This window comes from Anopheles nili, chromosome 2 (assembly GCF_943737925.1).
Source record: "Anopheles nili chromosome 2, idAnoNiliSN_F5_01, whole genome shotgun sequence".
NCBI classification, from domain to species: domain Eukaryota; kingdom Metazoa; phylum Arthropoda; class Insecta; order Diptera; family Culicidae; genus Anopheles; species Anopheles nili.
In genome coordinates, this window is record NC_071291.1 from 25,318,708 (window position 1) to 25,332,291 (window position 13,584).

Below are 13,584 nucleotides of genomic sequence, written 5' to 3' on the forward strand. Positions count from 1 at the left end.
TCTTCCATTGGTTGACAAAATTTAAACAAAGCGAGAAGCAAAAAAAAAACAAACGTGCACAGGAAATCCTGTGAAAAACGTTCGGGTCTTTCTAGCGCAATGGTGTGTGAGTTCGATTCGGCATTAACGCAAAAGTGATCATTCGCGGTGCTCATTAGTGGAACGTTGCGCATTACACGATATTTCGCTGTTTTCGTGTACAATTGCGAGCTCACGAGGATCGTTATCTCGTGTGGTTGTGCGCGCGCGCGCACGTGTGTGTTCCCAGCCAAAAAAAAACCAAGCTCCCGTTGCTAACGGTTACGCGGATTTGCTAGGACATTTTTCCATCCCCGTAGGCGAGGATTTTCCCAGCTCACCACCAGACGACGCGCAAACTCGCGGGAAACAAAAAAAATCCCACCATTCCACGCGTTCCACACGTTCCGTGACCAAGCGCCTCCACCAGCGTAACTGTCACATCCTCGCGGCACAACAAACACACGGTGGTTCAAGACAGAGTCCGAGCAGCGTTTGTTTTGCTGTGCGTCCTGCTCTTTCCGGTTTGACGCACCTGCTCGGGAGAGCACACACGCGTCCTACGAGCGTATCGTCCCGGATTTTGACAGGTTGTGTCCCGCGTGTGTGGCATCCAAAACAACGGCGCGTCAGTTAGCGACCTGTTCGACCTGTTTCCCGGGTGATTAAGGTCCCGGGTAGAATTTTGAGGGATCACTTAGCGCTTAGGCCCTCTCGAGTATGACATCAGTATTGGTCGCACACCAACAACGCTAGGCGCGGTTTTTTTTTTTGGTTGGCCACTTGCTGAATGGGACAGAACGTGCCCGTGTTTTGACCGATCCGTTGTGGGCCGTTTACAAACGCACCGCGAAAAATCGAACGAAGGAGGCGAGTTTTCCGCGAGTGCGCGCCCGAATCGTGTGCCGAATTCTGGCTGGCCCGTGCCGTAAGAGAAAGTGTGAGAGCGTTTCACGCGCGTGTGTGCGCGCGTGTGTGTGTGCTGCGTGTGCGTGTACATTCTTGCAGCGCCAACCAGGCGCTCCGGGTGGGAGGATATTCAGCCTTGCCGGCAAGGGGCAAGAGTGGTGAAAAAGGAATACAATTTTCTCCCACCGATTCGCACGGCCCCCTCAACCCACGAAAAGGACGTCCGGGCGTCTCTCAGGCAAGCGTGTGCTAGTAACAACGCACACAAAAGCACGACAGAGAAAGAGAGAGAGCACAGGTAGCGCCAGTAGTGGCAGCAGTAGTAGCGCCAGCAGTAGGACGTACGGGTTGGCCAACGCCAACGCCAACGCCACCAGAGGACGTGTTTGGCTCGGCCCCCGCCCTCCCCCGAGAGTGAGAGTGTTGGTGCTTTTGTTTTGTCCTTTTGTTTGTTTGTTTGTTTGGTTTCTGCGATCCGCGCCCCGTGTGCCTGTGCGGAACGCAAACGGTGTGATAAAAGGCAACGGCTCGCGTTAGTGACAAGGATCTGGCAAAGGGCCCCGTCGCCCTCTCCCGTGCGTGCGTGACAAAAGCTTTTCCAGCAGCGTCCAGCAGTCCTGCGGAGAGTCCGCGCGAGAGAACGAGCGAGCCGAATCCTAGCAAATTCCAGTTGTGTGGTGGTTGGCCCTTTAGCGCCTATCGCAACCAAAACGGCCCTCATCATGAATAAGCTCGACTACGATGTGGATTGCTTAGAAATAAGGTAATTACGCGGGCACAAATCGAGCATCTCCCAGCGGGTCGCTTTTGGTTCCGCGAGCATCCCTCGAGGCGAACCAAACGGAACGGTGCAGCGAAATCATCCACGCATCGCAATTATTGATTACGCGAGGGTGCTTTTTGAGCCAGCGAGACGTCACAATGTGTCCGCACGCGTGTGTACGAGTGTGTGTGTGTGAGTTTGTGGGTGGGAGGGTTGAAGTGCGTACGAAGGGCGAGAAAGCGAACGTGCGGCGAACCTTATAATTTGGTCTCTCGCGCACGAGAGAACGTTTGTGTGTACTATTTTTTACTACAACCTTGTTGTTTTTTTCTTCTTCTTGCTGCTGTTGCTGCTGCTGATGATATTGTTCTTCTCACTCGCTTCCCTGAGCTGGTAGTAATCAGTGAATTTTCCTGCGTTTTCCACGGGGAGCATTTCGTTCACCCCCGAAAGCTTTCCCTTTCGTTCGTACGCGCGCTCCTTTCACGCTCGCTATCCTTTTCCAGCTCCCACCACGAGGGGGCGCTCGCATCCTTTGTAGTGAGACGCGCTCACGCTCACGATTCACCTTTCACTCACTTTTCGCTCACCATGTGCGCTCTCGCTCTGCTCACGTCTCGTGTTTCCTCCCACGCTTTCACGATTAATCTCTCTCTCTCTCTCTCGCACTCTCTCGGTTGGCCGTTTCTCTAGCACGCGCGCGCATTTCCACCTGTTTTTGGTCTCTTTCGCACGTTCGTCTCGCTCATCGCAAGGATTACGCCTGCATCGGCATCCGAATATTCAGTGCACGGTGTTTGCAACCGTTTCGGACGCGATTTGCCAGCCCGCCTCTGGCCTTCGAATTCGATCGGTGCGCGATCCCGCTCCCCCATTCGTCCCTCCCTTACGGCTCGCGGAACTCTACCCCCTTTCCTCCCCCCTCTTCACAGCCTACCACCCACACCGCCCAACAGCACCGGGGAGTGCGTTTTGGTGCGGTTCCGGTTTGGTTCCGTTTTGTGTGGAGTGTCGGAAAAACGTTCGGTGAGTCCGTGCTTCTCCTCCATCCGAGGGGGTGCATTCTTTCCCGCCAGCACGCGCCCTCGAGTGTGTGTGTGTGTGTGGTAATTCGGAAAAGGCGTGCAGGGAGCCAAACGACCTAGGGCGGATTCGAGGTGGTGGGTTGTGTGTTGATGCAAGTGCAAAACAACGACGCAGGTTGCAGCTTGAGACACTGAAAATAGCAAACGGGGGGAGGCCTTCTCAACCACCCACCCACCCACCACCCGCACCCAGCCCCATTGTGTCAACCCTTGGCGTGTGAAAGAAAGCGTGTCACAAGAACGGTGCGCGCGCGCGTTTGTGTGTTTGTGTGGGCGTGTTTGTTTGACGACGACGGCTGCGGAGAAAGTCCGAGAGTCCGAGAACGCTGTCAAACTGAAGGAACCGCATCTTCACGGACGGACACCAGCATCCATCGGGGGTGAAATTTCGACCCCAAGGTGGGAAGGGATTGGGCTTTTAAAGAGCGATTTTTTCTTCAACCCCTTTTTTTTGCGTATGCACCCTTTTTCGTCGACTTGTTCCCTTGTTTTGTGTAGCATTCTTTTACATCTCTCTCCCTCGCTCGCCTGCGAGCGAGTGAAAGTGAAAGTGATAAGCAACCCAGAGAGCTGATAGCAAACGTTCTAATGTTTGTCGTTTTTTTTTTGTTTGTTTGTGTGCCTTTGCTTGCCTTCTTTTCACGCCACTCGGACGGATTTCACTGGCCGCTGCGGGAACATGGAATTGGCCTTCATCTGAACGTCATGAACCACCAGTGACGACCTGATAAGCATGGCAGAGGACAATACTCTTGGTGAGTAAGCACGAACGCGCCCGCTGATCGAAGCTGAAACCCAATGCTAACCATTTTCCGCCTTTTTCTCTTGCTCTCTTGCAGGTGATTTTTCACATATCGACGATGACCTACAGTTTACAGTTAAAAACGATGGTACAGTTGCGTTTCATATTTCCTCACCTGTCCCCCCACCAAAACCACCCACACCCACTCCGAATGCACTAATGCACCTCCGTGGGGCTCTCGCACTGCACGAAGTAGTGGACAATGTGTCTCCCATTTTCCTCAACCATATCCCCAACCCCACTACACCCTGAGCGTAGGGCTTGCGGAGGACGACAAGTGACACGATCCTGCGCCAATGATTTACTGCGGCAGCTTGCGTGTGCGTGTGTGTGTGTGGAACACACATGGGAAGCATGTTTGTGCGGCATGCGTCACAATAATTGCTTTATGACACCGCTCAAACCCCAGAATCCCCAACATGAGGGCCCTTTCCGGGAAGGGGGTTTGGTCTCAAAAATAGCTCCTGACCCACGGCTCGGCAGTTGAACCGCCGAGTTGTTTGGCGTACTTTTGGCTCCCGGTGTAATTTTGCTACGAAATTCTACCGAACGCAGCAGGCCGCGTTGTTGTCGCTTCCCGAAATTATCTCACTCGCTCGCGCTATTCGCACGCTGGCTCGCTTTCTGGCGAGAGGGTGAGTTTTCTTTTTCGACGAAACAAAGTGTTTAACGTTCCACTGTGAATCACGACATGATAACGCACAACCCTTACCAGGCGCTCGTGAGCCCTTAGGAGAAGTATTTTTATCAACGCTGCAACACTTTGGCCGCTGCACATGGCCAATAAACTCGTTTACAGCCGTCATTTGGCACCAACCGTCCACCCGCTCGCTCACTCACCTTTCCAAACCCCACTTCCAAACCATCCGTCTCCCTGCCCACCCCACCCTCACACCAGCGCACCCACGTACGTTGCGTGTTCTTTTTACATGACCGTGTATATCTCATGTTTTCTTTCGTTCTCTTTTCTTTTCTTTTTTCCCGTTTTTTTCTTCTTTCTTTCTTTTTTCTCCATTCTCCATCTCTCACAGGAATGCTCGCACTAAGATTAATACAAGTGGCAGACAGTTTAGATTCACCTAATTTTATCACAGGATCTCCAGCTAGTCCATACCCAACGCTAACCAACTCCAGCAACGATCCCAGTCAATGTAAATGGATTTTATTTTCATTTCACTTTACATTTTGTCTCTCTGTATCTCTATCTCTCTCTCTCTCTCTCTTTCTTGTTTGTTTGTGTTTGCGTGTGTTGCGATTGTGTTTGCTGATCCTTCGTTCCGTACCGGTTTTCGGTTCGAATCCTTGCGAGTGTTTATCGTACACGAGCCCGTGGCGTGTGTGTAGGTGTATGTGAGCGTGTGTGCAAGGATGATTGTGTGGCTGTGTGCGTCCTTCTATTGCTTCGTTTCGCCGTTTGATGTGTAGCGTTTCATGCGTTTGTGTGCTTGTGTGTTCTCGTATGTGTTGCTCCGTGTTGAATACGTCCTTACCAAAAACGTCCCGACTAACGTTTTTCTTTCTCGCAAATTTTCTTCCCCCCCACCCCCCCCCAACGGCAGGCTCCTTTCTAGTGTTTAAGAAAAACAACGACAATGTCAAACAGTCCCGATCCGCCAACAGCGTCCGAGGGGTGCAGCGATCATCGGAGTGTAACGGCGACACGAACCTAAACCGCAAGGTAAGGACCGACCAACACACCAAAAGGGAGCAAGCCCACTTGGGAACCTTATGGGCACGCCATGGGTGACTCACTGAAGGGTGCTCGAGACAAGTACGCCGCGTTCGAACACGCCTCAAGAACCACTGCAGGCTCCACAACCAGAACGTCCCAAACGGTCTTATCGGGATCTTATCAAGCGATGGGACGTTTTAAAAAGGCTTTCTTCTCGCTGGTGCTCGAGTACGCGCGCAGGGGTCGTTTGAGCAAAAGAGCAACGGAAAACGGGGCAAAAAAAAGGCCCACCATCTCAACCTTCGCAACCCTCGTCCGAATTCCACCCCCAGGGTGGGGACGAAGACCTCTCAGAAACAAGAACCCCATCGTGGTGTTATCAAGAACACCCTTTGCTCGCTCGGCCTTGGTGACAATGGTGACCCAGACCGCGTGGAGATGGCAGCCACTTACGTAAACGAAAATGTACACCTTTGCCATGTGGCGAGTCCCGTAACGCTGCTCGGGGCCGGAAAAGCCACGCGCAAAGGGGTTAACCGCGGGTAGGTCCAGTGGGCGTGCGGTTGTTGATATTCAAATTATCATTATCGTGGACGCGAACGCAGCCAGAGTGATGGCACCGGGCGGTGGTACCGTAATTTTCGACAAAGGGCAAAGTAAGAGAGGGTCGAGTGGGCACAGGGAGATCATATTATAGCTCCCCGAGGTCACCATTCCGTTCCGACACTTTCCTAATCGTTTTGCTGACAGCTCCGGTGGCATTAGGTGTCGCCCGATCCCTTTCCCTCGTGGCATCGTGGCGAGAAGTAGCAGAAAATAAAAAATATAAAAAATTACCACGCACCGAATGACCATTTTTCATTAGAAGGTTATGTTTCGCTATGCTCGGGGGAAAGGGGAACATGGCTGGTGGAAGGGAGGAGCGGGGGTGGAGCACATTTAGAGCAAATAAAAACGTTTTTAGTGGGCCCGTACTAATTCGCTGTACAAATTCGTGTCCCACCGTGCGCCCATTCGATTCGATTGGAGTTCATAATACGATTTCACTTCGCACTCGGGTCCGTCCGATGGGCACGACGGGTGTTGTGAAGGGCACGGGGAGGTACCCAACGGAAGGGGAAGGTGGAAGTTGGCTGAGATACAGCGTATGATTGCCTGCATTACATCAGACATGCAAAAAACCCGCACCGGTTGCGCGATAACGTGAACAATAACGCAACGCGGCCCAGCAACGCGATCAACGTAACGCAGGTAACGCAACCAGAACGAGCGTCGGACAGATCGTGGGAGGGTAGGTGGAAACGGCTCATATATCCGGGGATGGAATATTTATCCTTGGACCGCCCTGATTTCAGCTGGTTTGATGTAGCCCTCGAAACTCGCCCTCTGGTTTATAGAACGGTAGCTTTGATCTGAGGCTTAGTGGCGGTTTGGTTAGGTATTTTATAAGACGTGCAAAGACCCTAGAACTGGTCGGTAACCGGGATCTGATCGCCACGTGGCTCCACGTGTAGCGCCTACGGAATGAGGGAGGCTGCGCACGTGCACGCTTTGATGCAAATTGCCCACGTCAGCTCGTATGCCCGGTAACGGAGATCGGCTGATCGCGGCGACTGTACTACTTGGCAGGAATTGAAACCAGGGCTCATGTTCCAGAGGTACTTAGGACATCAAGGATCGTACATTTCCAGGAGGTCTAAGAATGCCTAGTTGGTTGGAAGACGTCTCACCAGAAAGAGGACTAATTAGATCCTCGTACGTCTAGGGTCCAGAAAACCCCTGGAAAAGTCGCTTTAGACGACTTTGACTTGGACGATACTTCCAAGGGAACTGAGCTCGAGAAGCTGTTCAGAATACGTCTTACCAGAAAGAGAACGAATAGAGCTAGGTCCTCATATGTTCTAGTGGAGTTCTGAGCGCTCATACACAGTTTGGTTGTATATTTCCAGCGGAACTTAGGTTCTCAAGGTGCCCGAACTCCAAATCGACCTGATCGAATCGTGCACCTTGCCGCGGGCTTCGATTCACCATTCACCACCCAAACCGAGACGCAGGGCGCAAGAACATTCTTACCAGCCCTAAGCCCTCCAATCTGCGCTATTCTGCTCATTCACCTGTTTCTCTGCCCGCTCGAGCCTCCATTCTTCCAACCCACCTCAACCCAAAACCGGGTGGCGGACCGAGGGAGTGCTGCTTGTGCGCGCTCACACGCCGAACCTTGACATGAATAATTAAAACATCAACGAGCCGACGACGCGAAGCGAAAGTCACCGGTATGACCTACCCCGTACTCTGTGGTACGGTGTGGTGACCCGCCTGCAGCAGTACCTCTGGCACCGATCGGGATGTCGGGGTCTCTATCTCTCACCCCGTTTCGTTCTCGACTCTCGATCGAGCTGGGAACGGACCGGACTTCAGCTCCGGGTTTCGGTTGTTTCGGTGGAACAACAGCACGCACGCACGCACGCACGATAGCACGCCGCGATAAAGTTCAAGGTCGGCGACTAATCGGCAGACCCGGCCCGGAGTTTGGGGACTCGCCCGCTAGCGAAGGGCCGCCATTCTCACGCCCGATCTAGGCTGCCTCGTTCTATTTCGTCGACCCGCTGGCTGGCTGGCCTTTTAACCTCTGCGCTGGTTGTGTCCACAAACGATCGATTGGCTGGGCATTAATTAGCAATTAACCACCGCACGGTTCGTGTGTCACCGTGCGCTTCCGATCGCGGCGTGCGATCGCTCGACCCGCGGACGTAAACGTCGCCACAGAGGTCGCCGTAGGATCCATCTTGGTAGTAGACGCGCGGCTAGCTTGCGCGAGTTGATCACCGATCGTGTGTGTGTGAATGCTCGTTTTTTTCTCCTCCTCAAACTGCTGGCCAAAGGCACGGTGACGGTGTGACAATGACGAGGACTACTCCGGGTAACCGAAACTGGTTATTTGAACTTGCCGATCATCGGCATCCGTTGAGGCGAGTCATGGTGGCTTGGCGACGGCAGCAGGTACTATCGAAAACGCAGCCCGTGCATCGCGCCAAGGTGAATGAAATAGAGAGAGGGAGTGAGGGCAGAATCGAAAGCGAATAGCAACAACAAGAAGAAGTAGAAAAGTCCCCCGCGTGTCGCACTGGTAGATAAATGACCCGGCGGCACCTCACCGCAGCCGCATCGGAAAGGGTTTTTCTGTGTGTTTTTTTTTTCATTTTTTTTTCATTTTGCAAAAGTGGCACGTGCGAGTGAGACAGCACCCGTGCGAGGCTAGCATGGGGTCCTTTTTGCACGACTCGACGCGACTTGATGCTGGTTGGCCGCGTTATGTTTCGCGTGAGCGCAAAAGGGCACAACCATCCGATCGATTATCCGATCGCCGCCTGAGGGCACGGTGCTGGCAACGTATGCTTGGTGGCGAGGGTGGAAGGGCATGCAGTGGAAGGGCACGGTAAACGCCTACCGATAATAAATGGATGATAGATTGCAGGCTGGCATGATGGTCGTCGATTTCGATCACGCGCAGTCAGCATTATCGGGGCCGCTTAGGAGCACTTTGGCATCTCTTTCGAGACGTGCGGGTTTTCGTGACGATGACGATGACGATGACGACTCATCATCGAAGGGGGAAGGTCATTCGAGGCGGGAAGAGGGGTGGGAAGGCAAATTATCGGAAAACCCACCGGCGATATCTAACACAAAAGCGGTGCAAGGGCTGTAGTACCGAACAGCAGCACCATAAACCCAACTCAGCCAATCTGTCAGTGTGAATTGATGTTTTTTTTTCTTCTCCATATCCTTAAACCACCTGCCGTGCAGCAACAGCGCGATGACCGGCGGCGGGCGAACCACAACGAGATCGAGAGACGGCGGAGGGACAAGATCAACAACTGGATCCACGAGCTGAACAAGATCATCCCCGCCGAGCACATGAACAGCCCGTCGTCCGAGACGCAAAACAAGCAGAACAATGGCGGCCAGGGCGAGAACTTGTCGAAGGGCGGCATCCTGGCGAAAGCGTGCGAGTACATCACGCGGCTGAAAGACACCAGCGACAAGCTGACCGAGTGCCTTGCCGAGAAGGATCAGATACTGCTCGAGAACCTGCAGCTGAAGGAGAGCATCAACCAGCTGCTGGCGGAGAACAAGCGCCTCCAGACGCAGCTGCAGTTCGCGCTCGAGACAAACGTCAAGCTCGAGTCGTAGCCGGACCTGACCGAGGGCCGGAACAGCCAGCAACCGGGCGTACCCATCCTGACGTCGTACTGACGTGATGTTGGGGGGTTTTATGGGCCGAACCGTGCAATCAATATGTTGTAAGTATTCTTAGTGACGAGTCCGGTGGGGGGCGGCCATCAACAATATTTGGAGCGCTGGAATGTTGTTCATCAATTTAAGGGGCGTTGGAGTGAGAGAACGAGAGCAAGAGATAGGAAAAAAAGGCACTAGAGGCATCACAGGCACCGTAGCAGAGACCGAAATAGGGGCCCGTATCATCTGGCCGGTGTTTGTCCGCCGGTTGTGGCTGTGTGTGAGAAAAAAGAAAACCATCGGCAACCCGAGCCCGTATGGCCCGGGGGAAAACGCGTCCGTACAACCATATCTAAGTCAGCTTAAAACCTCTAGTATAGGACGGTGATCGTCGCCCTCTCCGAGACCGTCCGCTGGTCGGGCGTCCGTTTGGGAGGCGCTTTCTGTGGGCTTCTTTTCTCCCTTGGCATTCTTTTTGTCGCTTGCGTTCATTTCTCCATCCCAGAGGGTCCCAGAAGCCCTCCGAGCGCGTCTAGAGAGCCCGTTCGCGGTTTGCTTAAGTGCTAGTTGTGTTCAATCGACCGAAGACCTCGCGGCTTAAGACGTCCTGGAGGAACCTGAGGCCTGAGGCCGCCCAAGACCCGCGGGTCTCCACGCCAATTCCAGAACCAGCATGGCCAGTGATAGTGTGTAGATGAACCGACGAAATAAAGCCATTGTTACGATGGCTAATCTAATTCTCGCATGGCCGGTACGAGGGTGGCGCCGAGTGGTCCGATGGCAGGCAGGCTGGCAGGTTTTATCAGACTGATCAATTGGATCCCCGAGTTACCAGTATTTAAGCCCATCAGCCATGGTTGGTGGTAGTACGGTGGCAGGATAGAGCCGGCAGTTAAGCCCCGCCAATACACTGCCATCGATTGGTCCCGGGCCCGTTTGATTTATTTGTTTATGGGACCCACTCTCTCGGGTGTCCGGTGGTGTGAGGAGGATGGTGGGAGGGGGGGGGAGGGGGAGAGGGGGCGATCAATTATTTTGCGTCCGTTGCTCCACCTCTGCCTGGTGCCTCTGGGTGGATACGGTGTGGTAAGGGCATACCGTGAGTGCGTGTGCGAGATAATGTTCATTCATATGACTGGCCCGTGACGTAGGGAGCCCCCTTCCCTTTCTCCTCCCCCACCTCCTCCACCCATCACCCCTCATATCCCGCCCCCCCCCCCCATGGCAGTTGACAATGCGAAGGCGCCAGCACACAGTCGAGTGCTTATCACTCAATTATTGTAGCCGTTTTTCCTCCCTCTCTCGTGTTGTTGCCACAAACTCGACCACCGCCGAGTGCTTCGACCCAGCTTCGGACGCTCTTGTTGTCGAAAGGGTTGACAAATTTGCCATGCATGGCCGGATAGCAGCCAGGCCGCCATTATGAGCAGCACACCAGCGTCAGTGGAGTGGCGCGGTGTTATCTGGCGCGTGAGGTGGCGGATGGGAAAGAATTCCTCTGCCATTATCATGGTGCACGGGTGCGGGCGCAGGGTGGGCTGATGAGCACCTATTGACGGGCTATGGGATGGGGGAGACTGAAAGCGAAAGAAAAGAAAAGTACGTCCTAAAATGTACGGGTCCGCTGTAAGTCGTCTGATCGACGTTTTGGATCGAATGCCTGAGCGTGCATGAGTTGCAACAGCCCTAGGGCGTGTTTTGAGCCATCCTCCTACCATCACGAAGCCATCACGAAGGGCTCGCGAAAGGACCGCGACACATCATGCGGGATCCTGGCGAGAAGATTCACAGGTTCTGCTGGCCGTGTTGGGAATCGGCGCATCCGGGCATCAGGTTTTAATGTCACGCTGGAATCGAGCGATGTACGACGTGGTTGCCCTTTTAGCTAATTACATTATCGCCCCTCTCTCGCCTAAACATCAACCACTCCCCCCGGAATGACACTGAAACGTGATCGAAGGAGGGACGATCAGTCGCGATCAGCGATTGATTCGGTGACGTCACCGATCCATCGATATCATGCGCGCTAATTGTTAATTCTTGTTAAGTACGTGCGCGCAACCCCGCATGACGGGGACGGAAATGCCGTGGAACCAGGCTGCGTGCGGTGCCGAAGGGAGTTTTGGTGTATATGACAATAATCACGCCACACAATTGAAAGGAAAATCGCTCGCGTGCCGTCATCGTGCCGGCTAACGGCTAACTTGCCCGCCGAATCGTGTCCCCTTGTGACGTCACTAACTTGGTCCGTCACGGCCCCGGAAAAAAAAGGGCGTCAGTCAGTGGGTGACGTCATACCGATGACGTTGCATCGAGTGTCGTGTCTTGGCAAACCCGCACACTACCCTGTGATCGCGTTCGATCACGCTAAATGGGGCAGATTTCGTTCGAATCAGGCGGGGTGTTTTTATTTTTCTCCCCCCGCGACCGATCAACGCCTGCTGCGATGACGCGATTTAAGCGAGCGAGATGACACGAAACCCCGCCGTTAGAGGGGGCTTTTTTTTGGCGTGCATGGCAGGCCTTCCGATGGCCGGAGTCGGGGTCGGGCCCTCAGAGAAGTAGACTGGAACGAGGCAGATTAATTAAAAGAAGCGTACTTATTAAATCGCCACCGGCGCCCGGGCGGCAAATCGTCGCAAGAAAAACTCCACAGCGAACTCCCGTCTCGTCGGGGCGGTTCTTCCAAGATGGCAGCGGGAGTGGACCAAAAAAAAATGGAAGGAAAAAAAAAGTTAGTATCGGAACCAGACGCAGAACAAGCGCTAAAGTGGCATGTATTATCTCACACTTGTGTCACATTGTTTTTTTCTTCTGTTGGTTTGTTGGGCTAGGCATTAGAACGTGATAAATGGGGGACACGCTGGATCTCGCTGGCGCCCTAGATGTTGGCGGGGGTTGCGTGTGTGGGTGTGTGTGTGTGGATGGGTGTATTTTTCCCCAGCATCGCTGACACTTTTGTGAACAATCAAGCTCCCTCACAGAGCACAAACACGCCTCCGTAGAGCGCAAGATTTACAATCATCCCAAGTGGTCGTAACTGGGGCGAAGAAGATTTCATTTCCACCTCCTTCTATTACCCGTTTGGAGTCGCCCACCGATCTGATCCACCCCGCAACCCGGCCCTTCATCACTCCTTCCCTATCTCCCACGGGGGCGTGTGCAAACTTTGGCGCGCAAACAAATGGATTAAGCGAAACGATCCTCCCGGTGAGGATTTACGAGCCTTACGAGGATTAGACGCGTCAGCAGCCCGGCCGCAGGTCAGGCTCCTCAGGCAAGTGTTCTAGGGGTTGGTCCCGAAGGCGACCGAAAAGGGTGCCGAATCAGTATTTCGTCGGCGCAGGATGCTCCTGTCGCACGTCGCACATGGCTTTATCCTTACAGCTTTCTGGTGCTAACTCCTCGTACACCAGCTGCCGATGGCTCTCGATAAGGCCAGCGAAAGCGGTGTGCGTGCGTGGGTGTTGATTAGTATTTTTTTTGTTCACTTTCTGCGACCCCCGCCGACATGGGCCCTCGTGTGAAAGGTGCCGAAAGGAGGCGCCCCAGTTGTTTGCTCTGTGCTTAGTTGTTAGGTGAAAACGCGCCGTTGTTACGTTGAGTTTAGATGTGTAAGGCTTACCCGGTTCTTACGTTTCGCTAGTGATACGAAGTCGATCGCGTCTAGCGCGAGCAGCAGCACGAGACGAGATAGTGAGAACACACGCGTACATTATAGTTAAGACGAAATGGGGTCGAAAGCACCCCTACGTGCACCCGTTAGCCACCCGATCGAACTGAGCCGCAGTTTGATTTACGTTAAGCCACACGTGTCGTAAGGAATTTGTTCGTTGTTCTCTTGTTTTTGTTTTATTTACTCCTTTTTGTTGTTGCTGTTGTTGTTGAAGGACATTCATTAAGGGTTAGACGTGTAAGAATCGCAATAATAGTGTTACCAGGTGAGTCGCGACAGGTCGGATAAATGCATATTAATCCTAGACACGATGCGGTCGCTAAGAGGCAGGAGATAGGGCTGCGAGAATCCGAATCGGAAAGTATTGACTGTACAAATCCAAGCCTCCCGTAGGGATTTCGTCAACCGCTGCGGTTTGTGGTT

At 53.5% G+C, this 13,584-nt stretch overlaps 1 protein-coding gene across 1 annotated transcript; it reads left to right on the forward strand.

The window, feature by feature from the left end:
- Positions 1–1,649: 1,649 nt before the first annotated feature.
- LOC128720794 (uncharacterized) lies at positions 1,650–9,440 on the forward strand. Its single transcript, XM_053814488.1, has 6 exons — positions 1,650–1,690; positions 3,493–3,530; positions 3,615–3,665; positions 4,609–4,728; positions 5,137–5,255; positions 9,054–9,440. The coding sequence occupies exons 1-6, from the start codon at positions 1,650–1,652 to the stop codon at positions 9,438–9,440; spliced, it is 756 nt and encodes a 251-aa protein (XP_053670463.1).
- Positions 9,441–13,584: the final 4,144 nt, after the last annotated feature.

What these genes read in the sequence shown, in the direction of transcription:
- LOC128720794 (XM_053814488.1), top strand. Translation starts at nt 1,650, where the DNA reads ATGAATAAGCTCGACTACGATGTGGATTGCTTAGAAATAAG. An exon ending in GTGGATTGCTTAGAAATAAG is followed by an intron (nt 1,691 to 3,492) that starts GTAATTACGCGG and finishes ATGAACCACCAG; the next exon opens with TGACGACCTGATAAGCATGG. An exon ending in GTTTACAGTTAAAAACGATG is followed by an intron (nt 3,666 to 4,608) that starts GTACAGTTGCGT and finishes CATCTCTCACAG; the next exon opens with GAATGCTCGCACTAAGATTA.